General features: G+C 41.9%; 1 protein-coding gene across 1 annotated transcript; it reads left to right on the top strand.

The window, feature by feature from the left end:
- Positions 1-684: 684 nt before the first annotated feature.
- Positions 685-23,919, top strand: SNX18 (sorting nexin 18). The gene is made up of 2 exons (XM_040090906.2): positions 685-2,230; positions 19,929-23,919. Exons 1-2 carry the CDS (start codon positions 685-687, stop codon positions 20,180-20,182), a joined length of 1,800 nt encoding a protein of 599 aa, XP_039946840.1. The 3' UTR covers positions 20,183-23,919.
- The last annotated feature ends 986 nt before the right edge of the window (positions 23,920-24,905 follow it).

The raw sequence follows: 24,905 nt of genomic DNA, 5'->3' as shown, positions 1-24,905 counted from the left end.
CAGGACCAGGAGGAACAGGTGGGGAAATAACCACGCAGCGAAAAAAGCACCTCGACCGGTCTGAGGCTGTTCCACAGAAAACCAGCATCAGTGGCACGACTGCACTTTTCGCGAAGGCTAAAACACGCGTTATCCACGAGCAAAACGCACCCTGACATTCCTTTTCTCTGTCCGCAGCAGGCGGAGCGCCAGCAGCACCAGCGCGGCGGCACCGGAGCGCGGGGAGGAGACCTGAGGGCTCGGGAAGCTTCCCGGCCGGACGCGGGGAAGCGCTGACGCGCCTTCGAGGGGTCGGGAGGCGCCGGCGGCGATCAAGCGGCGGAGGCCCGGCGGGGCCGGGAAACACCGGGCCCGGGGGCGCGGGGACGGCGGGACGCGCCGGGCGAGGCCCCCCGGCCCCGCGGCCGGCAGGGGGCGTGGGGAGCGGGAGGGGGGGCCATCGATGGGGGCGGCCGCTCTGCGCTCGGCTGCTCCGCCCTGCCGCTCGGCTCTGGATTAGCGCAACTGGCGACGTGGGACGGCCCGGCCCGGCCCCGCGCCCGCTCCGGGAGCGGCACCGGGAGCGGCACCGGACAGGCCGCCGACGGGACGAGGAGCCCGAGGGCGGCGGCACTCTGGTGCTGCGGTCCCTCCAGCGCGACGCGGTGAGGGGCGGCGGCGCGGGGAGCGCCCCGGGGGGTGGCGATGGCGCTGCGGGCGCGGGCGCTGTACGACTTCAGGTCGGAGAACCCGGGTGAGATCTCGCTGCGGGAGCACGAGGTGCTGAGCCTGTGCAGCGAGCAGGACATCGAGGGGTGGCTGGAGGGCGTCAACAGCCGCGGGGACCGCGGGCTCTTCCCGGCTTCTTACGTGCAGGTGATACGAGCCCCCGCCGCCGAGCCGCCGCCGCCCGCCCGCTACGCAAACGTCCCCGTCGGCGGATTCGAGCCGCTGCCGCCCCCCGCCGCCTTCAAGCCGGCGGCGCAGCAGCCCCCGCCCGAGCCCTTCCCGCCGCCCCCCGCCGGGTATCCCTTCCCGCCCTACGGCGGCTCGTACCAGCCCAGCCAGGGCAGCGATGACGACTGGGACGACGACTGGGACGACAGTTCCACGGTGGCCGACGAGCCGGGCGCCCTGGGCAGCTCCTACCCCGACTACGAAGCGGCGGGCGGCGGCGCCCCGGGCCGGTACCGCCTGTCCACCCGCTCCGAGCCGTCCCTGGGCCCCCGCGGCGCGGGGCACCCACCGGGACATCCGCACCCGCCCGGCGGCGGCGGCGGCGCCAAGAGCTCGGCCACGGTGAGCCGCAATCTCAATCGCTTCTCCACCTTCGTCAAGTCCGGTGGAGAGGCCTTCGTGCTGGGCGAGGCATCGGGCTTCGTGAAGGACGGGGACAAGCTGTGCGTGGTGTTGGGCCCCAGGGGCCCCGAGTGGCAGGAGAACCCCTACCCCTTCCAGTGCTCCATCGAGGACCCCACCAAACAGACCAAATTCAAGGGCATGAAGAGCTACATCGCCTACAAGCTGGTGCCCAGCCACACCGGGCAGCAGGTGCACCGCCGCTACAAGCACTTTGACTGGCTCTACGGGCGCCTGGCTGAGAAGTTCCCTGTCATCTCCGTGCCCCACTTGCCAGAGAAGCAGGCCACTGGCCGCTTTGAAGAGGACTTCATCTCTAAACGTCGCAAAGGCTTGGCGTGGTGGATGGACCACATGTGCAGCCACCCCGTGCTGGCTCAGTGTGATGCCTTCCAGCACTTCCTCACCTGTCCCAGCACGGATGAGAAAGCTTGGAAACAGGGCAAGCGCAAGGCTGAGAAGGATGAGATGGTGGGTGCCAACTTTTTTCTGACCATCAGTGTCCCCACAGGCCCTGGGGCCAGCCTGGACTTGCAGGAGGTGGAAAGCCAGGTGGATGGCTTCAAAGCCTTCACCAAGAAAATGGATGAGAGTGCCCTGCAACTTAATCACACAGCCAACGAGTTTGCCCGCAAGCAAGTCACTGGTTTCAAGAAGGAATACCAGAAGGTGGGGCACTCCTTCAAGTGCCTCAGTCAGGCATTTGAGCTGGACCAGCAGGCCTTTTCAGCTGGCCTCAACCAAGCCATAGCCTTCACTGCAGAAGCCTATGATGCCATTGGGGACCTCTTTGCAGATCAGCCCCGGCAGGACCTAGATCCTGTGATGGATTTGTTAGCGCTGTATCAGGGGCATTTGGCCAACTTCCCAGACATCATCCATGTGCAGAAAGGTAAGACCCTTATGTGTTTTTTAAACAATTTATGTATCAGTGGTATGCAGCCGATGAGGGACTAAATTTGCCCTGTGTCTGGCTTGCTGGCCTTGTGTTTAATCTTCCTATGTTTACTCAGGTAAACTCTCACTAGAAATACAAAAAAACACATCGGTGGCAATTTTTGTTTTGTGCCAAAGGCCTAAACACAGTTGAGAGTTTTGCTGGTCAGGGGCTGCTGAGTTTGCCTGCATTATCTCTGAAAGAAACCACATCTAACTTGTTGCTAAACTGTCTATACATTGAAGATTATTGAGCTTATTTATAAACCCTAGAAATCAAGTGATATGGAAGCATCTATTTATCTGAGGTATGTGAGGCATCTTAAATCTCTTGCCTATTAGGTAATGAATATGGAGTAATATGAGGATGCAGGTACTCATCCGATTGACCACCCTGTTCAAGGTGCATGTGGAGGTGTGTGTTTTGCACCATCACTCTGATGAGTTTAAGGCAGCTGGGGCACCTTTGTTCAGCCATGCATCTTGTGGTGTCCTTGAAAGAGTAATGGTCAGCTGCTGAGTTCTTAGTTGGAGTTATTCAACCTTTTCCTTTATTGTCATGAACAGGTGCTGCTCACCTGTCATCCTTTCAGCATCTTTCTAGCTGAAACACGCTTTCCAGGTTCGGATTGCTGGTTGTAAGGTACTTCGTGATCTGTCAGAGAGAAAGAAACTCAAAAATGGAAAAAAAAAAAATCTGCTATATCACCAATAACACTTGTTCAGATAAACAGAAGTTTGTAGTGCTGTATATGTGGACATGCTGCTGTTAAATTATTGATAGTCATACATTCTTTACCATTGCAAGTAGGTAAGCCTATCATTAATGCTTTTTTCTATTATCTTCTTTACCTGTAGTTTTGAACTCAAAGTTGAGGAGGGTGTGGGGATTTGAGCTGTTAAAGAGGCCAGGAAAACATCACATATGCTCCGCAGAAACGGGTATCCATAAGTTACCCGAGAAAATGCATGAGCTTTATAGAAAATTACTTTTGAGATTAATAAGTAGTGTTCTACATCCCGAGTGAATTGTCACTCAGGGCAAATCAGTCTTTTTGTCCTTACGTGACATTTCCAGGGGTTTTGCATCTGGAAAAGTATATTAAGTTTGGTAAAAAAAAAAAAGTCGGGAAAGTTTTATCAACAGAGCAAAAAGGCAGGTGTCCAGAGGTATGCATTGCTGGAAACGTCTGAGGAAAGAGAGTTGCTACAAAGTGAACAATTTGTTGTTATTTAAGAAAATAAGCTTTTAATAAAAATTGCATGCATCAAAGTCAGATTTCCATTCTGCTGTCAAATATCAGAAATTGTGAGTGGAAACTTAAGCAATCCTAATTTTATGTTGAAGAAGAAAGGGAGGTGGGAAGGTTAAAATTGGAGGAGTTGCTTTGCTAGCTGCTGTGGTATTGTGCTTTGATAACAGCTTTCAAATATTTTAGATTTGGAGAGATGAGTGGCCTTAGCAATGCCTCATGTTTGGGAGCAGAGCATGTTAAAGTGAGTTGTCATCTAATAGGATTATCTGTAAGCTTCTGGAAAAAATAAAGGGACAGATATTTTCTATTGGAGGGGAAAATCCAGCAGACTGTATATACTATTTAAATAATACATCCTTAAGCTTTAATGTTACATGGAGGTCTTCAGTGAAGTATTTTTGGAGACAAGCCTTTGAAGAGAGAATTGGGAATAAGAAGATATGTGCTGAAACCATCCTTCTTTCTTTTGTAGTTCTATTTGAATTTACACTTACTGGTTAAGTTTATCTTGCTGATCTGCTGAAGGTTCATGTAAATAACTAGAGCAGTGCATGAACATGAAGTATGTAGAGCTGATTTGGGGCTAAAGCACTGTCCTAGAGCAGATTGGAGAAATGTCCAACACCACCTGCAAGCAGCTGTTAATGCTCCAGCACCTCTGAGCTAGCACTGTGTTCACAATATCATCCATTGTACATACTAGCCAAAGGACTATGGCAGGGGCTTGAGAGGTTGGTCTTTTTCATGTCCATGATCATGACAGGAAATGAGTTGTGTCAGTTGTGTGATTGTTGTTATTTCTGTTATGAGAGAGCAAACTAGAGGAAAACAGAGTCATGTTTTGAGCTCAGTATTTTGCTAGTTTATAACTCTTAAGGGGTACTTTTTAAAAGGCACAGGTTTTCAATTCCAATCTGCAAACTTCAGATGAAAATATGAACTGTTTGGTGTTCTTGTACTGTCTGGGATGGTTGCCAGTTTTGAGAAATAATATTGTCCCTATAGACTATACAAATATCTGTTTGTATAATCAACAGCTATGAAACTGTGTTTGTGATAAGAAATCATCTGAAAAATAGTTGATATGTCTTTCTTCAAGGGTTTTATTTTCTAGTGTACAACCTCATTAAGCAGTAAAATGACACCAAAGTGCCCTTATAAGTGGCAGAAGCAGTAGCCTGACTGATAGATTGGTTAAATGGCCATGCCTTTAAAATTATGAATCCTGAAATTAGGAGTAGTGCTCTTTTTTTTGCTACATAATGCAATATGTTGTATACTTTGTATAAAACCCAAGATCATATTCCCTTGGATGTGAGAAGGATGGAAGAACAAAGACACCTGTACCAAAACATGCCCGTGTCTGTGCATAGAGCTGGAGGACCATGAGTGGGAGAATGATCAAATCCCAGTCAACCGTCCCAGCTCGAGCTGAATCCCTGCAAATATATGGGGCCTGACAGGATTAATCTAAAAATTCTCGAAGAGCTGAGTGATGTCATTACAAAAACTCCTCTCAAAGATTTTTGAGCAGTCTTGGAAATCCTGAGAGGTCCCAGCTGACTGGAAGCTGGCAAACGTTGTCCCACTCCTCAAGAAGGACTCCTTCCACAGGCCTGTTAGTCTCACTTCAGTGCCTGGTAAAGTTAAGAAGATTGTTCTGAGAGGTGTTGAAAAACACCTAAAAGACAATGAAGTCCTTGGTCACATCCAGCACAGCTTCATGAGAGAAAAGTCCTGCTTATTGAGTCTTCCTTTTATGACTGGGTAATCCACACAGCTGATCAAAGAAAGACAACTGATGTGATCTTTTTGTATTTCAGTAAAGCTATCTCTCAGTGTATCCTTATGGACAGAATGTCCAGCTGACTTGGACAAACACAGTATGTATGGGATGGGTGAGAGCTGGCTCATGGGTTGGGCACAAAGGGTTACCGTGAATGGGCTGACATCAGACTGAGGACCTGTCACTAGGGGGGTTCCACAGAACTTCATCCTCAGCCCTTGGACACCTGCATACATACATACAGTCCTGGACTCAGGACTGGAACTGATACTAAGCATGTTCCCAGGTGATACAAATCTGGGAGGAGCTGTTTGTTGACTCCCTCAAAGGCAGGGAGGCCATGCAGAGAGACCCAGACAGACTGGGGAGATGAGCAATCACCAACCATGTGAAGTTCATCGAGGGCTGGTGCCAGATTCTGCACCTGGGCTGGGGCAGCCCTGCATGTACAGACAGCCTGGGGAATGAGAGGCTGGAGAGCAGTGCCATGGAAGGGGCCCTGGGGTCCTGGTCCGTGGCAAGTTGAAGACGAGCCAGCGGTGCCCTGGCAGCCAGGAGGGCCAAGCGTGTCCTGGGGGCAGCAGGGACAGCCTGGGCAGCCGGGCAAGGGAGGGGATTGTCCCCTCTGCTCTGCACTGGGGCAGCCTCACCTCCAGGGCTGGGGGCAGATCTGGGTGCCACAGTGTAAGACATTAAACTGCCAGAGAACATCCAGAAGAGGGCCGTGAGGATGTTGAAGATTCTGGAGGGGAAGCCTGATGAGGAACAGCTGAGGTCTCTTGGTCTGTGGATCCTGGAGAAGAGGAGACTGTGTGACCCAGTGACAGAAGCCAGGGGAATGGCCTGAAGTTGTGTCAGGTGAGCTTGAGGCTGGATATTAGAGGAGGTTCTTCACCCAGACAGTTTTTGGGCACTTGAGCAGTCTCCTGAGGGAAGTGGTCCAAGCACCAAGCTGGATAGATTTCAAAAAGCATTTGGTGCGACTCTTGGGGTGTCCTGCGTAGGGCTAAGGGTTGGACTCAGTGATACCTGTGGGTCTCTTCCAACTCAGCATATTCTATGATTCTGCAATTTTAACTGTCTTGTCCTGTTATCCTTTTGCTGTACTGCAGTTAGCTGAAGAGCTGCCGAATGTTATTTCTAAGTGCATTTTGTGCTATCAACTGAGGACTCTGCATGTCTGAAGTTTTGTTAAAAAACTTTCTGCAACTTATGCAAAAAGAGCCACAGAGATAAAAGTTTCCCTCCATGTGGGCTTTGTCTTTTTCTCTTGAATTATGACCCAAAGCCGTGTAAGCCTTGCTGTTGCTTTGTCTGCATCTTACTAGGAAAATGTGTTTACTATTGTGCTTTTAATTGTTTTGGAATTCATGTCTTTCTGCCTTCTGTGCTGAGGACATCCTATGTGATCTGATTTCTGTAATTTGTGTAAAACATGTACCAACAGACGGTGGAAATACTTTCAAACTATTATCTTTATTACATTGTTAATTGATATTTTATGAAATGGCAATAGCTTCAATAGGAGATTTTACAAGAATCCTTTTCCTCTTTTCTTTTACGAGATTTCTTTCATCTTGAGTTCCTAGTGTTTAAGGAATGTTCTGCTAGGAAGGAAGAGTTAAAGTTCCTGCTACAGGAGAGACAGAGGAAGTATTTGAATGCTTCTACACCACATGCCAGTCGAGGATCAATGTGTCAATACTTTGAGACCTTTCTTGATTTCACATGTGCTCTAGTCCAGGTCTGATGCTTGATTGAGCCCTAGAGCAAAGAATGTACCCAATTGGAAATCCCACATTTCCACCTGGAAATACTTGGTTTGAGAGTCCCACTGAGGCTGCATAGAACATATCTACCAAGGCATACCGCGGCACATGTCCCTTACAACAACTTGTTGTTCTATAGGTTTTGTTTGGAAAACTAAGTGATTAAGGAATACTGGTGCCTGGATAGGGTAAACAATGGCAGAATGGTGTCTTAAGCTTCTAAACACCCCAATACTTTCATTAATCTAGCCCTCAATGTAGGTAAATGCTTCTAATGCGTTTGCATAAAAATATTATTGGGGATATACATGGGGTTTTGGAATAGAAGGTGCATATTAGACAGGTAACACTTGTACACAGTTTTCTTTAGCCTCTGGCAAAACATTTGCAAAAGAGGGATATTAAGTTCCAGAGGCTAAAAAACTAAGTTGTATTTTGTAATTTTCTATTGTAGAACTGGCGTATCTTCAGATAAATACTGATTCAGTTTTTTTAATCTTGAGAAGCAAAGCAGCTTCCCATTTGTAATGGATACTACCTTCTCCTTTATGCATTTAAGGTCTACTTGGGGAAATTCCCTAGGCATTCTTGGTGAAAGCATTTCTACATATTACTTGCTAAAGCTTCACTCAACTTGATGCAATCTTCCTACTTTTGTAATCCTCAACACAAATGCTCATTGCAGGTCCATGCAAGTTCAGGTTCAGAAAATTCATGCACTTGTGGGAATTAGAGACAGCATATGCTAGTTTCCTAGCTCATTCTTGTCTGACTCTCTTGTCTTCCTATTTGCTTAGCGAGAGTAGAGAAGTTGGGGGAATTTTGGATTTCTTTCTTTCAAGTTTTGTTTCAGGAATTATTATTAATTGGCCTCTTGTGATTCATGAAAGTGGAAGACGTACTGACTAACATGCTGCTTCATCTCTGCTGTCCAGATTTCTTCTCTCTTAACATTATGATGTTAATGTTTGACAAACTTACGGTCATGGTTTTTACAAAAGAGATCTGAAAAAGTGGTCTAAATGTTTCCCGAGATACAGACAATTCCATTTCCTTTGCATGCCAGGATTTAAGAGAATTCTTTTTAAATATACCTAAATTACTTATTGTTTCTTGGTCACTGTTTGTGAAAAGTAAAATAATGCAAATGGTCTTATTTAGCCAGAGCAAACTTAATTCTAGACATAGGCTTTAAATAATGCACTATGTTTTTAGAATGTCTTACAAAACTGTATGTGAAAAATCTATCCAGACAGAAGTGCGTCAAAATTTAAAGCACCAGAAAACCCAAACAGCACTGAAACCTGTAACACTAACATTTTTAGCTTCCTTCTCCCTCTTCCCCCCAGGGGGAAGGAGTGGTATTTAAATTAATGAATAAATCAGATTGGTTGATATTGGCACCTAAAACTTTATATCACAGTATAAAAGCAGTGCTTTTCTCTCATGTTTACTTCCTAAGCTCTTCAATTTGTTATACAGACATGGTTTTTCTCATAACTGTTTTTCTTTTTATCTGCCTTTTAGGGTTTTTTTTTTTTCCTATCCCTCAGGGGCATACACTTTGCATGGGCTTCAAGTCAGGTAGCTGCTGGGTAAGAGTTAGGCATGTAATCCTAGCCAGATGACCCTTGCAGCAGTAAAAAGAGATGGGCACTTCATCTCTGTAAGAGCTTCAGTGAGAAAGGATGTACTGCTCCAGGATGACTTCTCTTTTTTGCCATGTCAGCCTCCATGTCAGCTGCTACAGTGATGATGTAACACTGTCTGCTTGCTGCTGCATTACCCAATATTGTCTCTCAATATTTGAAGGTAACCTTAAGGAAATGGAGCTAAAATGTGAAAGAATCTTCATATTTAGGAACTGTATAAAATTGCACCTGCCTTTGTGTGAAGTCAGGAGGACCGGAGTAAAATTGAGCAATGGCTTTACTTGAAGAAAATTAAACAGAAAGAGGAAAAAAAAGGACTTCTATTCCCTGACTATCTGAAAGGTGCATGGGTCTTCTAAATGTATGATTCTTTTCTCTTTTCTGCTCCCACACAATCTCTGTGGCTTTCTACGGGAGCAAGATTCGTGCTGTTGTGATGGGTCCTTTTCCTATTACCTTTTGAAGCTAGTCTGGTATCATACATCTTCGGTAACAGAGAGACATTTCATGGCTATTGAAACACCAGTGGGTTGTTTTTTTTACAAAACCTGCTGGTATCAGACGAAGACTGAAGCCGTTCCTTCCGTGGGAGAGACTACATGCATTAACTGCACACCAGAAAGTCTTAGTCCTAAGAGGAGAAGTTTTGATTGGAGCTCACACCTCTAGGTTTGACTACAGGCAGTGCATAATTAAGTAAATGTAGAATTTAATGAGGTTTTTCAGTCAGATCACGGAAAAGCCCCCATACTATGGGCTAACCACAAGCCTTGTCTACTGGGAAGGCCCTTTGAGCAGCTAGGGAGTAGCAGAACAGTGTAGACATTGAAGAATTAAAAATTATATTGTAGAAAGAGCTGTTTCAAAAAAAAAGTAATGCCTTTTGAGAGACATCTGAGGAATCTATATAGTAGGATGGTTTTCCTAAAGCTCTGGGCACTCCTAGTCTGGCTGATAGCGCTTCCATCCAAACACGGTAGACAAGAATTGGTAGACTGAAAATGGAAAAAAGCTGTCTGAGCTTTTCCAGTTCTTTGTTAGCACATTATCAAAAACAAACAAGCTGACTGACTTTTAATTTGTAAGTCACCTTTGAAACAAGGACACGTTTCAGCCTTTGCAACATCTTTCCATGACTTTATTTTTAGACTTCGTTTGCACAATTAAAATGCTAAGTCAGTAAGTGCAGACTGTATAAACTTATCCAGTTGGCACTTTATGTATTTTAAATTTCCTGGTTCAAATAGCACAGAATTTGAACATTTTAATTGAAAAAATAGGAAATTACATTTGGCTGAGTCCCCAAACATGAGCCTTATCAGCAGACTAGAGCAAACAAATGGCACAAGCTTTCTTATGCAATCTTGTTTGTATCTTTCATGAAAGCCATGAGGACTTAAATAAAATGGAAAAAAAAAAAAACAAACCAAAACTCGAACAACCCACCAGCGTTTAAACAATCTTTTCAGTTCTTGCCATGACTGTGTTGTTATTGTAGCAGAACAGGAAGAAGTGTGATGTTTTCAGCCTTTGTTTTAAGTAGGTACACATCATGGGTGGACAACTTCTGTAATCATAATGAACTAAGCTACCCTTTTTATGCCTGTATGCAGTTCATTCATTAACAATGTGAAAAGCAGGTTCATCCTGTGATTTGGAGTTTACATTGCCTTGTTGTCCCATGGTAAAAGGCAACTTACTATTCTAATTTTTTTTTTAGAATTGTTGTGATTTTGACTCTTTATATGCATGAATAGCTATGCTGCCTAACTAACAGTATGTTAAAGAAGCTTTTCTTTCAAATAATGTGAGTGTAGTGTTATAATTTTCACATGTTCTACTTCTGTATTATATAACATATATTAATTTGTTGTAATAATGATGACTTACCTTAAATATGTTTTTCTGCAACAGGTATTCTACTTTTTTGTGTTCTTACAGAGAAACTGCAGCATTCAGGAATCTAAGAGAGGGCAATTAAAGGGTACTGGGATAAAGTAAACCAGTTATCTGCGTTTCATTTGCATCTTGTTTCTTTTCATATGAATTTATGTTAAGCTGCCTATTTGTGGGGGTTTTTGCTCATCTTAGGAGAGTAGTGGAGCTAAGCGGGTGATAATGGACAAGACAAACGCCGTAAGTTTTATTTGTTGTTTCCCTTTTAGCCTTACAGAAAACAGCATCCAAAAGCAGATGTTTCATTGTGCCCCAATAAAGCAGTAACGCAAGAGTCAGTGGAACTTGCATTTTTACTTAATTCTCTCAGTTACAGTGTATGGATGTTGATACACAGTGTTGCTGGTCTTCCCCTGTCCATCCATGTCCAATGAATCTTAAAAAATTTTTGAAAGGAGTCAGCATTTAATGTAATAGTGCTTACATCCATTCTGGAGAGAAGGAAGAGGAGACATTTCTGCTCCTTTGTTGTTAAAATTTTCTACTGAAAATTAATTTCTTTTATCCATGCACAGCATAATTTCTGACGATTGTTGTCTTGAAGTGAGCAGTATGAACAGGGTGTTTACAAAAGCTGTTAAAAGTCTGTAATATCTTGCTAACATAAAATGCTTGTTCCTAGCATCCTAATTGGGAAAAATTAGTGTTCAAAACCTGTGACAACCAAACTATTGGGGACCAACTCCAATTTTGGAAAAGCAGAGTTCTGAGTTAAAGAGCTTGTTTGATGCCCCAGTTAGATGTAACCTTATGAGAAATACTGAAGATGACTGAAAGGTTTCATCTTGGTACTTCTGCAAATTCCAATTGCTTAAATTTTCAAGTGTGGTCCTGAAAAACATGACTAACTTTCTAATGGACAAATGTACTGTGTTTCTGGTGACCAGCCTAATTTATGTTTCACTCTTTCTGTCCCCCTAGTCTGCACTGCCAGCTGAAACCACACCAAAAAAACCCTCCTTTAAATGGTACATGTTAGTGCCAAAAAGTACAGAGTGCCTTAGAACTGGACAACCCTAACATTTGCCTCTCAGGCTGTGGTGCAGAATATTATATTTGTGATAACAGACAGCTGTACATATAGTGTTAGTGTAACTGAATTTTACAGTCAAATGATTCCTGGTGGGCCTCCTTTCAGACATCACTGTAGGTGCTTGTAAAGTCAAAACTATGCACCAACACAGTTTAAACATGCTTTAGTGTCTAAAATAAGGTCATTTGTTTACTTAGAAGACTGCTAGTGTACAGTACATCATAAGGTAACAGTTTTAATGTCTCTACATTCAAGATTTGAATGGAAAATATTCATCTCATTTTACACATTTATCTATGTGGCTACCTAGCATTATGTTTTGTTGGAGTTTTTAAAAATTTCGTTAAAGGCATTATGTGGGACGGTAGATGCATTAAAATGGTAATTCTGTGATGTTTCTCTCGTTTGCTTGAAATGAGCACCACATTGCTCTCATTTTCTGATATCAACTCCTCCAAAGGCAAACTATGGCATCTGCTCCACATAGCAATGTGGCGTAGCATGGCCCAGCAAAACATTGGTACTGGAGGTGCTACACACCAAAGCTCGTAGATTCCTCTGGGGTACTCTGGAACTGAAATGCGCATTGACAGTGTGGACATTTAAATATTTCTTCACTAGTGTGATAATTCTACACTCTGAACATGCACAGGTATGATTACCATCCTTGTAGATTTGGATAAATAAATGTATGCTCTTCCTCTGTGTGTGTACACTTACTGACATGTATGCTCAATGAGTCTAATCAGATCTTAATAATCATATTATTTAAATTTTAAAAAATATTAGTTAGACATTAGTTAGACTACCAGTAACCCTAGTAGTTTTGAAAAATTGACATGCATCATTGTTAATTTAGTTTATGTTAATTAGATCAATTTATAAGTTAATACCATCAGATGAATCTACAGCTAATTAATGTTCTGAAATATCTAGCAAAGACTGTTTTTTGTGTGAGTTCTTGAGTTGTGTAGCTTAAACAGCATCTTCAATTTGAACTGAAGAATGTGGTTTTTAGTGTCAGCTTTCAATAAATTTTGCAACAGGGTTACAGAAAAGAACAAAAAGTTATATCTGATTTTAATAACTCTGTAGTCAGTCAGTGTTGATCTTGATGTCAGCAGAGTGCTGTAATTTATAAACCTAAAGTTACAGGATAGTACTATGTTATTCTCAGCGTTTTTTGAGCAATGGGCAACAAAAATGAACAATAATGAAAAATAAAGCTCATTTCTTTAACTATTGTTTAGCTGCAGGTTCTAAAAGCATTATAGCCATTTTCATGTATCTACAAAAACCTCTATAATACTGAAGTAATTGATGTATTTGAGTTTTATACTTCTGACATTTCACTATGGAAAAGGGAATGTTGTTTAAGTGGGTTTGTGCCCTTAGGGAAAAGAATATCATGTTTTAAACACGAAGACTGGGTTTGAAAACTATTGTGTTGGCACTTACCAAAAGCAAATGGCAGAATTTTGCCTTTGGTTTTGAAATCACTTGCTTTTTTTGGTGTAAAACTGTAAAACTAGAATTTTGAAAAGCAAAAACATTTCAATATTAAAACCTGTAATGTTACTTTTTCCCTATGACATTTCGTTCGGTCTCTACTGAAAAAGTCTTCTGGTTTTAATTTCAGGCGAATTCCTATTATGCTTTTTTCCATTATAAATCTTGGCCAGAAAATGTAAAGAATTTGCAGAATCTCAGCGTAGGCTTCTTTTGTTAATCAGTGCTCAGAGCATTCTTAAGAAAATAATCTGTCAGTGTAGCAAAATCTCTGTTCTGTTACAAACTATTTCAGTTGAGAGGGAGAAGTTTGAGGCTTTTTTCAGAGTTGGATTTCACGCTGTGTTATCTCATTGTCATGGTTTGAGCATAGCTGGAGATTAGGCACCACACAGCTGCTCGCTCAATCCCTTGCTCTCTCTACCCCCACCCCAACACCAGTGTGTCTTGGTTTGAAAAGACAGGTATCTGCTAGGGAGAGGTGGGGCCTCTCTAGGAATGGGGAATTCCAATCCCTTCCCTCTGTGTTATTATAATTTGGAAGATTAAAAAAATACTTTTCAGTCAGAGCTATGGGAAAAGGAATAACAGTCCTTTACTAGTAAATATAACGGGACAAACAAACAACAACAACAATAATAATAATAATAAAACAGAACCAAGAACCCCGAGGGGCTTTGTCTCACGAGCCCTGGGCAGTCGGATCCCTTGGGACCCCGAGAGCACCAAACCGAAACAGTGGAACCTCGGGGGCTGGTGGCTGGAAAGGGTGGGGTGTCCCGGCAGGCAGGGGGTGTCCCGGCAGGCGAAGTGAGCACTGCTGGAGAAGCTGCGACAGCTGGACCCGGGCTGACCCAGCTCCAGCAGGGCAGGCGAGGGGCTCCGAATTCCTGGGCGCTCCAGCAGATGATAGAATTCCCAGGACCGAACCCCTCCGCTAACCGTGGAATCCACGCAGACACCAGTCGCTCGACCATCCTCCCCGGAAAACCGAGAGCCAAAAAGAACCACCAGCCTCAGCTCCCAGGAGCCTTTTCCTCCCACTAAACTAAGTGATCCACTTCTTTTGTACGGGTTAAGCACCCTTTAACTATCAGTATTTAATCTCTTAGCAACTTATGGGGGGAAAAATTCCACAGGAAAACTTAACTCCCAACACAGTGGAACGGGGAGGAGACTTGAAGTAGAACTTGTATGTTGAGATAAGAACAATTTAATAATTGATTGATTTTACTAATGTAAAATTCAATAATAAGGGTAAATACTAATAATGATAATAAAAAGGAAACAATCAGGTGATGCACATAGCAATTGTGCACCACCCACTGACTGATGTCAGATACCGCTTCCCGAAACCAGATCTGCTGTGCTTCTGGGTAACTCCCCCCAGTTGATATCCTGGGCATGACTTCTGTGGTGTGGAGTATTCATTTGGTCAATTCCAGTCACCCGCCCAACTATACTCCCTTCCAGTTTTCTTTTGTGCACCTCATCACTGGCTGAACAGGAGACTGTGAGGGAGGAAAAAAGAGTCTTTGACTTGGAATAAACGAGCCTTAGCAAAAACCCAAACATCAGTGTGTTATCAACATAATTCTTGTTCTGAATCCAAAACACAGCATTGTAACAGTACTGGGAAGAAATTAACTCTATCCTAGCTGAAACCAGGACACTCATGAAATGCTTCTGCAATTTCCCTTGTGTTGGAGCTAATGATTATGTAACCCAGGGCTGACCTGGATCACATAGCTAAGCCTTTGATAAAGCTAGAGCATCATCTCTCTCCCCAGGCCACTTGCATTCTTTTATAGGATTGGTCATTTGAGACATCCTGTAACAACATCTTTGCTAGTTCTGGAGTAAGAGGGACAACCATGTAGACCAACCTGCTCTGGCCGTGCTCTACTGGATTAGAAATAACATTGTTTCCATGCACATGAGCTACCTAGGGTTCGCTTTTTCAAATCTTACTCAAAGATCTGTAGTTAAATAATCTCATCATTAAGAAAAAAAAATATTTCTAGTTGCATTATCTGCTTTTACATTGTTTTATGAAAGCAGCATCATGAATTTTTTTTTCCTTTTCCATTAGAGATGGTTTCTTACATTTCGTGTAAGAAAAGTAAAGCAGAGGGAGTTGTTTGACAAGTTCACAGCTCTCCCTTCATTAGGATGCTTTCAAGGATGCATCATATTAGAATATTTAATATGCTGGACAGATGAATGGTGTGGAAATGTATGTTGTTTTACCTTCTAGTAAGTAGTGCACTAAATGTTATTTTGGAGCTTGCTGATAATAGAAAGATGAAATATTTATTACATGCATAATTTTATTTGCACAAGATTGCTGCTGAGAGATTGTAAAAAATTGTTTGCTCCATTTTAGTATAATTCATCACTGAAGTGAAAGAGATACTTCAATAGCTGCAATGATAAGTGCATTACAATCATAGGCTGTAAAAAATTAATCTGCTGGATCTTACAAGCTGGGTGAATTTTCAAGCTCAATATTTTGAAGTGAGATATATTGATGACTCGATATATTGATGACTTAATGGATTCTTGAGACTGACTGTGAATTTCAGATCTCAGTGATTTCAGCAGGTGCTTACCACTGCTTCAGGTGCTATATTCAGCAGTGTTGAACTGAAGCTGCTTTGTGTTTCATCTATATGCAGCATTACTGCACACAGTTAAATGCTGCTGTTGCAGCAATGTACTGTTTGTGTTTTCTAAGAATGGAGCAAGCCTTGCCATGAAACAGATGTCATTGTAGTAAACACTGTGCAAATAGAGAGCAAAAAAGGGCTCCTGTGCCGAAGAATTCTTTGTGTGGATTAGTAGCTTCAGACACAGCTGATGTTTCACTGCAGTCTCTCGCATGCAGCACTCAAGAGCTGATGTTTGGGTGTTTTGAGAAGAGGTGGAAAGGGGAAGATGGTACATCCCGCAGCAGGTAACAGCTCTTTGGCTTCTGATTGCATGTGCTGGCAGGCACAGGGCAGGCCTGTCTTCCTAGGGAAACTAAGGAGTTGAGTGAAGAGCAGTCTGGATTGCAGTCTGCAAGAGAGGAACCCCAAAACTTTTACCTTCTGGCAACATTGCAGGCTGCAGCTTGGACTTGGAGACACATACAATCAGCATGGGATCATAGGAGTACAGGTGTACTTCCTGTGTGGAGGATGATTGAGTGTATGGATCCAAACCCATCCTTAGTTGACACTTAGACAATCCCAAAACATTTGTGACTGCAATAAAACTGCGGATGATGTGAAAATAGATTGTTTGTCCCAAACCTAAGTGCTTTCAGGTTCAGGATTGTTATGATGTAACTCTACCTCATAGCAATTTCATGCTTGCATGATTACCTAACTGTCTCAATACACTTCTTTTTTTTCCTCATAACTCCTCAGCACCACTTTAAGCTGCTGTTAGTAAACTGTGTTTTGTGGCTTGAAATTATTTATTTCTCTTGAGAACTCTCCATTGTCCCTGTTTTCTTTGCTTCTAACAGTGCACTAGCACAAATTTTGGTAGCACAAATGTCCCTTGTTAAATGTGTTTATATCATTTTGTGTTGTCTAATCTCATATTTCAAAACAGGGACTGAAATCTGAATCTCTTTTAAACACTTAGCCGCAGTTAGCACCGGAGTCTGTTTACTGTAAGGCCTTGGGCAATGATAAACAGCATTCATATAAGCCTTTCCCCACCTTTAAGAACAGAAATAGATGTAGCAAAGTTTTTTGCCTAATTTTTAGTCACTTGTTTGAAAGCTTGTCCTGATCACTGGAAAGTGACTCCTGACAGAAGGTCTTTAATGCATGAGCAAGACTGAGCAGAATCTGTACATCTGAATCTAAAAAAAGCCCAAAATTTTATTTTTATGTATTCCACCCCCCTGGGAACAGTGCAGTGGTGTATATTTATCCCAGGCATGTACTCTGCAGTAGGCTTCCTTGAGCTAATATGTGTTGGGAGGTGACTCCTTCTGTTTCTTTTTCCTGAAATATCTATTAGCCTTTTCTCAGACTGCTGTGATTCAGCCTTTTTTTTTTTTTTTTTTTTTTTTTTTTTTTTTTTTTTTTTTTTAATACCTCTTGCTTTTTTTGATTCTCCAAACCAATACTAGATACTCAGATAATTAAAGTGAGAAACCAGGAGAAATTTCTGCAGGTGTACTTCTAGACTGGTGGGCCTTGCTCAGCCCAGCAGCCCACAAGGGTGGCAGCAGGAGCTGTGAGGTGCTGGATTAGGCACTGAATGTGATGGATTGGCTGGTGAGGATGGAGTTGGAAGAGTTCATGGTGTGCAGCTTGGGATGCAGCAGATCCAGAGTTGTGAGCTGGGAATCATTAGGGGTTACCATCACCTAGTGAGGCATCTCTGCACAAGACCCTTCTCTTCAAGACAGATGTACACAAAGGGCTGCTCTCCAGTCCCCAATTTCTCTGTCCTTCTCCTTTTCACTATAGGATGAATCGCTGAACTTTCCACATCAATAAATCTCTATTCCAGCTCAGGATTTTGCTCACATAGATTAAAATGTAAGAAGTGTGGATTATGGAAAGGTGTTTGGAGAAAATTTATGAGTTTTTTGTTACTTTAATCTGCTTTTAAAGCCATGAAAACTAATAACTTTCTTTACTTGGATTTGCTAAACTGAGTCTTGCAAACTTCAGTAGATGCTGAACAGCTTAAAAATAACATTTCAGAACAAGGAATTAATTTCTTCTTAGAATGCATGTGGGTTTGGAGGGGTTTTTCTCTGTGTTTAGGGAGAATTCTTTGATTGTCCTAAAATAAGATAAAAATTCCCCTCTAGGCAGTTATTTTAAGATTAATTATATTACTAATAATTTAAAACCATTTCAAAAGAAAACCCCAAACAATATAAAAGTATAGCTTTATACTTAAGGATATGTATGAGCTTTGTCATATATTAGTGACATCTGGTTATAGTCTGTCCGGGTTTTAAAGGAAATTCCACTACAGGACCAGTATGATCCATATGCATCAACAGAGCAGTGTTAATGATTGTACCATACTTTTCCCACTGGATTCCTTCACTAATTATAAATCCTCTCTCCTCCCTCATCTCTCCCCACCTGTCATGTTTGGTAATGTATGTTTTTTATTGATGTTAAATAATCTGAAGATTATACATGCTGCAGAGCTTAATTATGCTTTCAGCTGCTGATGCTGTGAATTTCAGTATTTCTTTTCTAGTTTGGTCATTTTAGAAATAACATCTAAGGCTGTTTCCCACATCACAGCTGAAGAGTTGTCATGTTTATTTAACCAGCTACATCTGGTTTCCAGTAAGTCCCAAATTTCAGTTTTTCACAGCTGTGCATGCATTCCTGTCATGCCCACAGAGAGCAGAAAAATTTTTGCTAAACCTAAATTTATTGAAAGAAGTGTTCTTTTTGTAGGAGAAGGGATTAAGTGTTTTTCAGACCATACCTTACCTCACAGATTCCTTACTCCTTAGAGGACAACTTAGAGATCTTCTGGCGCAGTGTCACTGCTGGCACCACTGCATGTGGAAAAGGTTTTTCAGTGGTGTTTTTGGGGCCAGGCTGGAGATGATGAGGTCAATTAGCCGAAGGAGAAAATGCCAAGCCCTTAGCCATCCCACTGTCATGCCATGGGAGCCAGGGAGGTGTGGAATGCTGCCTCTGCTACACAGCCCCCAGAGGCAGACACTGCCCTTGGCCTTCAGGGAGCACACTCTAGTCTCATGTTAGAAGTGTAATCTGAAAGGAGAGTTATGACATTAAAAATATTTAAGGGAATAAGAATCTAGCGGGATGACAAAAGCTGTACTAGTCTGATTTGGTTTAGTTATATGGATTAAAGTGGTATGTAATATTCAAGGCAAAGAATTTGCTCTGTGGGAAATTGAGTCCAACAGTATGAAAGTCTTAAGATGTATCTTGGTATTCTATCATTCTTTGGGTCTGCTTTGGGTAGGTCTGTTTTAGATGATACTTTGCTTTTGTAGGATATGTGCACTTTAATTAGGAGAGGGAGGATTGTCAGTTCTGTAACTGCTTTTCTACTACCTTTTACAACACTACATAAGCTTACAGTCTACCTGGGCATATGTGACTTTGAGATAAACCTTTAGATTCTCTAGTAATTAAAAATCGGTTTTGGCGTATCTCTGGTGTAAAAGCAAAAACATGTATTGACAAGTTTTTGTGTATTAAGATACACTTTTGACATTTCACAAGGATTGGGAAAAGGGATATATCACACAGTCCAGTTCTTAACAAGGGTTTTGGGAGTTTTTTGTTGTTTATCTAGGCTTTAATTGATCTGAGTAATTTTCTCATGCTTTCACTTACTCTTCTACTGGTGTAATGATTACTTATTCTCTGAAAGACATCGTCTGATTTTTAAGGTTGTGAAATAGGATGTTTTAGTAAATTTTGCATGCTTGAGCCTTAAAAAAGTGTTCAGTTGCATTTGTCTGTGATTCAGTTTCATCAGTCTGTGATTTTTCTTACATTAAAAAGCTTTTTTTTATTCCTTTTTGTTCACACATATGTATATGCAAAACTATGAATACACTGAGAATAAGCCTTATACAAATCCTTGTTGTTATTAGATGACTTGTTAAAGTTCAGTAGTTGAGTCTACATGGTCCTCACAGTTCAACTGTTTCGTTTTTTTTTCTTTACACAGGAGCCCTTACCAAAGTTAAGGAGAGCAAGCGGCATGTGGAAGAGGGGAAGATGGAGCTCCAAAAAGCTGAGGGCATTCAAGAACGTTGTAACATTATTTCTTTTGCGACCCTTGCAGAAATTAATCATTTCCACAAAATTCGTGTGAGAGACTTTAAATCACAGATGCAGCATTTCTTGCAACAGCAAATACTCTTTTTTCAAAAAGTGACACAAAAGCTAGAAGAAGCTCTTCACAAGTATGACAGTGTTTAGTCTCTGATTTGTGGACTTTGCTCAGCAAGAGCGCGATCCAGGCAGCAGAGCGAATGCTGCTGAAGAGCTCTTGCCAGTGGTAGATGGCGGTACAAGGATGGGTTTGAGTCCACCTGGAACCCAGGTTTAATCTCCGATTATGTAGAAAGGAAACAGTTATAGGGCTATGTAGTAGAAACAGTACCATGCATTGTAACTAAGTTATACTGTGTATGCCTACACCATTGTAACTCTTTTGAAATAATGAGTATACTATTTGCCTTATTGCTTTTTGAAATACGGTATCTTAGTACATACTTCGTAGACCTCAAGGCCCTTTGGGTATTTAAGGAAGTTGGCTAGATAAATGCCTGCTTCAGATGCCTTTTTACTTTCCTAGATTTGGATTTCCTAAATTCAAACAATTCTCTGTTTACAGACTCCTACTAGAGCAGCTATGTGATTCTGTGCCTTTAGAGTCTATTTTTCCTTTTCTAGTAAGTCACATTTTTATGATTAAATGAATGAAGGGTTGATGACTATGATGGGAACTGATGATGAAACCTCACACTGACTGGAAAAAAATCAGCTGCCATCCAGTTTGCATAGCAAGTACTTTCTTATGACAAGTGTTGGCTCCAAAGGGGAAAGTTAAATTTATTCACACTTTCCCTGGAAATGGAGACTTACTTGTTACATGTACTAGGATGTTAAGCACATGTACAAAAATACACCACTTAATTCCCTTTCTGAAATAAGTAGTACAGTGAGGAGTGGGGTTTTTTTGGGTTTGTGGTCTTTTGGGGTTTTTTTTTTTTGGTATACAGCATTACTGTAAGTAGAAATTTGAAGAGTTAGTGTAATAAAAATTGCATATATCAAGGGGATATTAATGCAAGCTATGTGGCTGCAACAATTTTTTTAAGTTTCACATTGTTTGCTCTTTGTTCAGTTGCTGATTCAGTTTAACTTCAGACTTGTATCTGCATTGCCAGTTGTCTGAGTTGAAACTCCACTGTGATTCATTACTTTACTAAGTTAAAAGTTTTCGGGGATTTTCAGTAATATAAATGATCTGAAGTCTTGGCTGAACTGACTTGGAAAACTGCTGGCATTTTATGTTTGTAACACTCAAGAATTAACAATTGTCTTAATTTTTGTATAAATATTTTTGACAAGCAGGGTGCATTTATATATATGTAAACACTATCTTTTAAAGTGGTTTATGGCTTATTTCCCTTGAATTAAGTCTGAAGTCTGTATTCCTTACCTATTGGTTTTCTTCTTATAGGTCAGTGTGAAAGAGGGGTTTTGTTTATCCTGTCTTTTTTCTCCTAAACAAAAATAACAAAACTTTGTGAGGAAGCAAAATGTTTATTTTTTTTAATTCAATTAATCAAAAATAGCTTAAAAAAATGAAAGCCTGGAAAAGGAAGTTGAGCAACAGTTACAGTTAAGTACAAATCATTCCTCACCTATGCAGCAGAAATGTGCAGTTCTTTCACATGATCATGTGAGTTTCTGTAGTTCAACCCCACACCTCTGTTTCAGAGGAATAACATGTGAGAATGTAGTTTTGGTTTTAAGATTCATCTCCAAATGTTTGGAGATGGTTGTTTTGCACAAGCTGTGTTTGGCGGTGCTTCTAGTACATACATAAAGCAGTAAAATACAGAATAATGAAGAGGGGAAAGCAAGTATTTGTAAAAAAAAAGGACAATCAGTGAGGAAAGACTCCATTTCCAGCCTGTTGAAACGGTTTTGCAAACAAGAGTGACCATAAACTGTGGACCACAGTCATAGGGCTGACTTGCTCTTTACCTTCCTCGTGGTGTCTCATTCTACATTCAAAACTCACCACTTCCCCTAACAGCTCTTCCCAGCAGTACTCCTGCTTTCCCGTATGTCATTTAATTATGTGACAGGGTGATGAGCTAGGTTTGAGCTGAGTTCCATGGCTAATGTTTGCTTAAGCCAGATACTGTTTTAGTAAATGTCTTTACAGTAATTAGATCAGACTACAATCAAACTGATTCTACATGAAGGTATTAAGACCTGTTCAGAAATTGATCTTGGTTCAGTTGAAGTATTTTAGGAGGTTAGTAATGATGACATGTTCATGTCTGGGAAGAAATTAGGCTGTGATATGTATTCATACAACATTATCAGACAGGTACAGTTTTCCCTAATAAACTGTCATGGCCTTCAACTTACTTTCTCATTTGTGAATTTATTTGGGCACAGGAAAAGTAGGTGTAATAATTGGTTAACTTTGATGCACCGGAAGATCATGAGTGGAATCTTGGTTTAAATTGTTGCAGAGTACAGAAAGGTTCAAGTCTACATCTATATTAGCATTTTCCTCTTTTCCTCTGTCATTGTAGAGTTGCAGTTGAATTGGCTGATGGGCGGAGCACAGGGAGTTACAGTAAAGGGTGTTGCATCAAGCTGGTGACCAGTCACCTCTGGGGTTCCACATAGGTCAGTCTTAGGCCCTGTGCTCTTCACTGTCTTCATAAATCACTTGGATACAGAATTCAAAGGGGTTCTAAGTTTGATTATAAGACTAGGTTGGGAGTGATTGTGGACTCCCTTAAAGGCAGAGAAGCCCCACAGAGAGACATGGACAAAGCAGGGGGCTGGGCAATCACCAGCCATGTGAAGTTTAACAAAGCAAAGTGCCAGATTCTGCACCTGGGCTGGGGCAGCCCTGCATGTACAGACAGCCTGGGGAATGAGAGGCTGGAGAGCAGTGCCATGGAAGGGACCCTGGGGTCCTGGTCCGTGGCAAGTTGAAGACGAGCCAGCGGTGCCCTGGCAGCCAGGAGGGCCAAGCGTGTCCTGGGGGCAGCAGGGACAGCCTGGGCAGCCGGGCAAGGGAGGGGATTGTCCCCTCTGCTCTGCACTGGGGCGGCCTCACCTCCAGGGCTGGGGGCAGCTTTGGGTGCCACAGTGTAAGACATTAAACTGCCAGAGAACATCCAGAAGAGGGCCGTGAGGATGTTGAAGATTCTGGAGGGGAAGCCTGATGAGGAACAGCTGAGGTCTCTTGGTCTATGGGTCCTGGAGAAGAGGAGACTGAGGGGAGACTTTGCTGTGCTCTTCAGTATGCTCATGCGGGGAAGCGAAGGGCAGGCACTGATCTCAGCTCTGTGTGACCAGTGACAGGACTCATGGCAATGGCCTGAAGTTGTCAGCGGAAGTTTGGGTTAGATATTGGGAAAAGGTTCTTCACCCAGAGGGCTTTTTGACACTGGAATAGGTTTCTGAGGGAAGTGGTCATAGCACCAAGCCTGACAGAGTTCAAGACGTGTTTAGACAATGCTCTCGGGCACATGGTGTGACTTGGGGATTTCTGTCAGGAGTCAGGGTCAGGAGTTGGACTTGATTATCCTGATGAGTGTCTTCCAGCTCAACATATTTTGAATTTATGTTGTAGGGAGCCTGAACTCCATAAATGCTTACTGCACTATACAAGAACTACAGTATTAATTGTATTTTGAACAAGGATGGCATTGAGCACTTACAACTGACTAACTGCTGAGTGGTGTGGTCTGGGATCCAAATGTGCTCTACAGTAATGTGAATGTATATTATTGGGACTATGGAAGCACCAAAGGAAATCTAATAATATAAATAAATAAATGTGAAAGCAAATTTACTCCGTATCATAAACACTTTTGTTTCATGTGATTCATGTAATTTGTTTTCGATGCATCACAGTGTTTGTGTTGATAAGTAGTAAGAATCTAGTATGCTTGTTGGGGTTTGATATCTGCAAGAGGATCCACTGAGGTATTGGGTTTTGTTGAAGTGCTAAGCCCTGTGAAAACTGGAATGAGCCCATCAGGGTAATATATCTATGTAGAATCACCAGCAAGTGGAGTGTGAATAATATTTCTGTTCAAATTGTAGGCTTTATAGTTAGAAATTACCAGCATATTAAAATTATTAGATGTTTGATTTCTATCCCTCTTCTTTTGTGATACTTGCAGAAGAGAGTTACCCCTATGATTTGTGCATGTTCTCTACATTCTCACTATCTTATTTCAGGGGCCAGTTGTATGGTACACTTCATTTATATGTGTTGTAAGACCCAGCTTAGAGGGGTCAATAGAAGAATTTTGTGGTAATGAAACATGCAAGACAAGCACCAACAGAACCTGGGAAAGAAAAAAAAAAAATTAAGGGGGGAAAAAAAAAAAAAAAAAAAAAAGACAAGAATATGTTGCGAATAAAATTGACTTGGTTTTAAAAAACTTTAATAAGCTTCCTGCCCTGAAAACATCTACACTATTTGGTGAGGCACAGGTATCTTTTTGATGAATTACAAGATCTGGTTGGCAGTTCCTGATTATTTTGTCAGACCTTCACCATTCCAGCTAGCATCTTACATGCTGGTTATCTGCTGCAACCTGAATTCTTCTGGGAAGCTTAAGTGAGAATTGTTCAGCTATTTCTCAAAAGGAGTTCATAAAAAATTTAAAAGGGGAGGGGTTTTTTTAAATTCTGCAAACAATTTGGCTGGAAATCTTTAGTTTTTTTCGTATCTTGGAGAAAGGACTTGATATTTGGCAGACTCATTATCTTTTACAACCTTACTGTGCTTTCTGCATAGCCTGTGAAAATTTGTCTATTTCCAAGCTATACTAAAGTTTCTCTAGGCCCTGCTATGCTCAGTCTTGACAATCTGTAACTCCCCTTTTCTCCAGACAATCTTGATTCTAACCTTAGTCAGCAGTGG

The sequence above is a fragment of the Hirundo rustica genome, chromosome Z (genome assembly GCF_015227805.2).
Source record: "Hirundo rustica isolate bHirRus1 chromosome Z, bHirRus1.pri.v3, whole genome shotgun sequence".
Classification (NCBI taxonomy): domain Eukaryota; kingdom Metazoa; phylum Chordata; class Aves; order Passeriformes; family Hirundinidae; genus Hirundo; species Hirundo rustica.
Note: the sequence above shows the minus strand (reverse complement) of the source record. Positions and strands in the feature narration are given on the sequence as shown.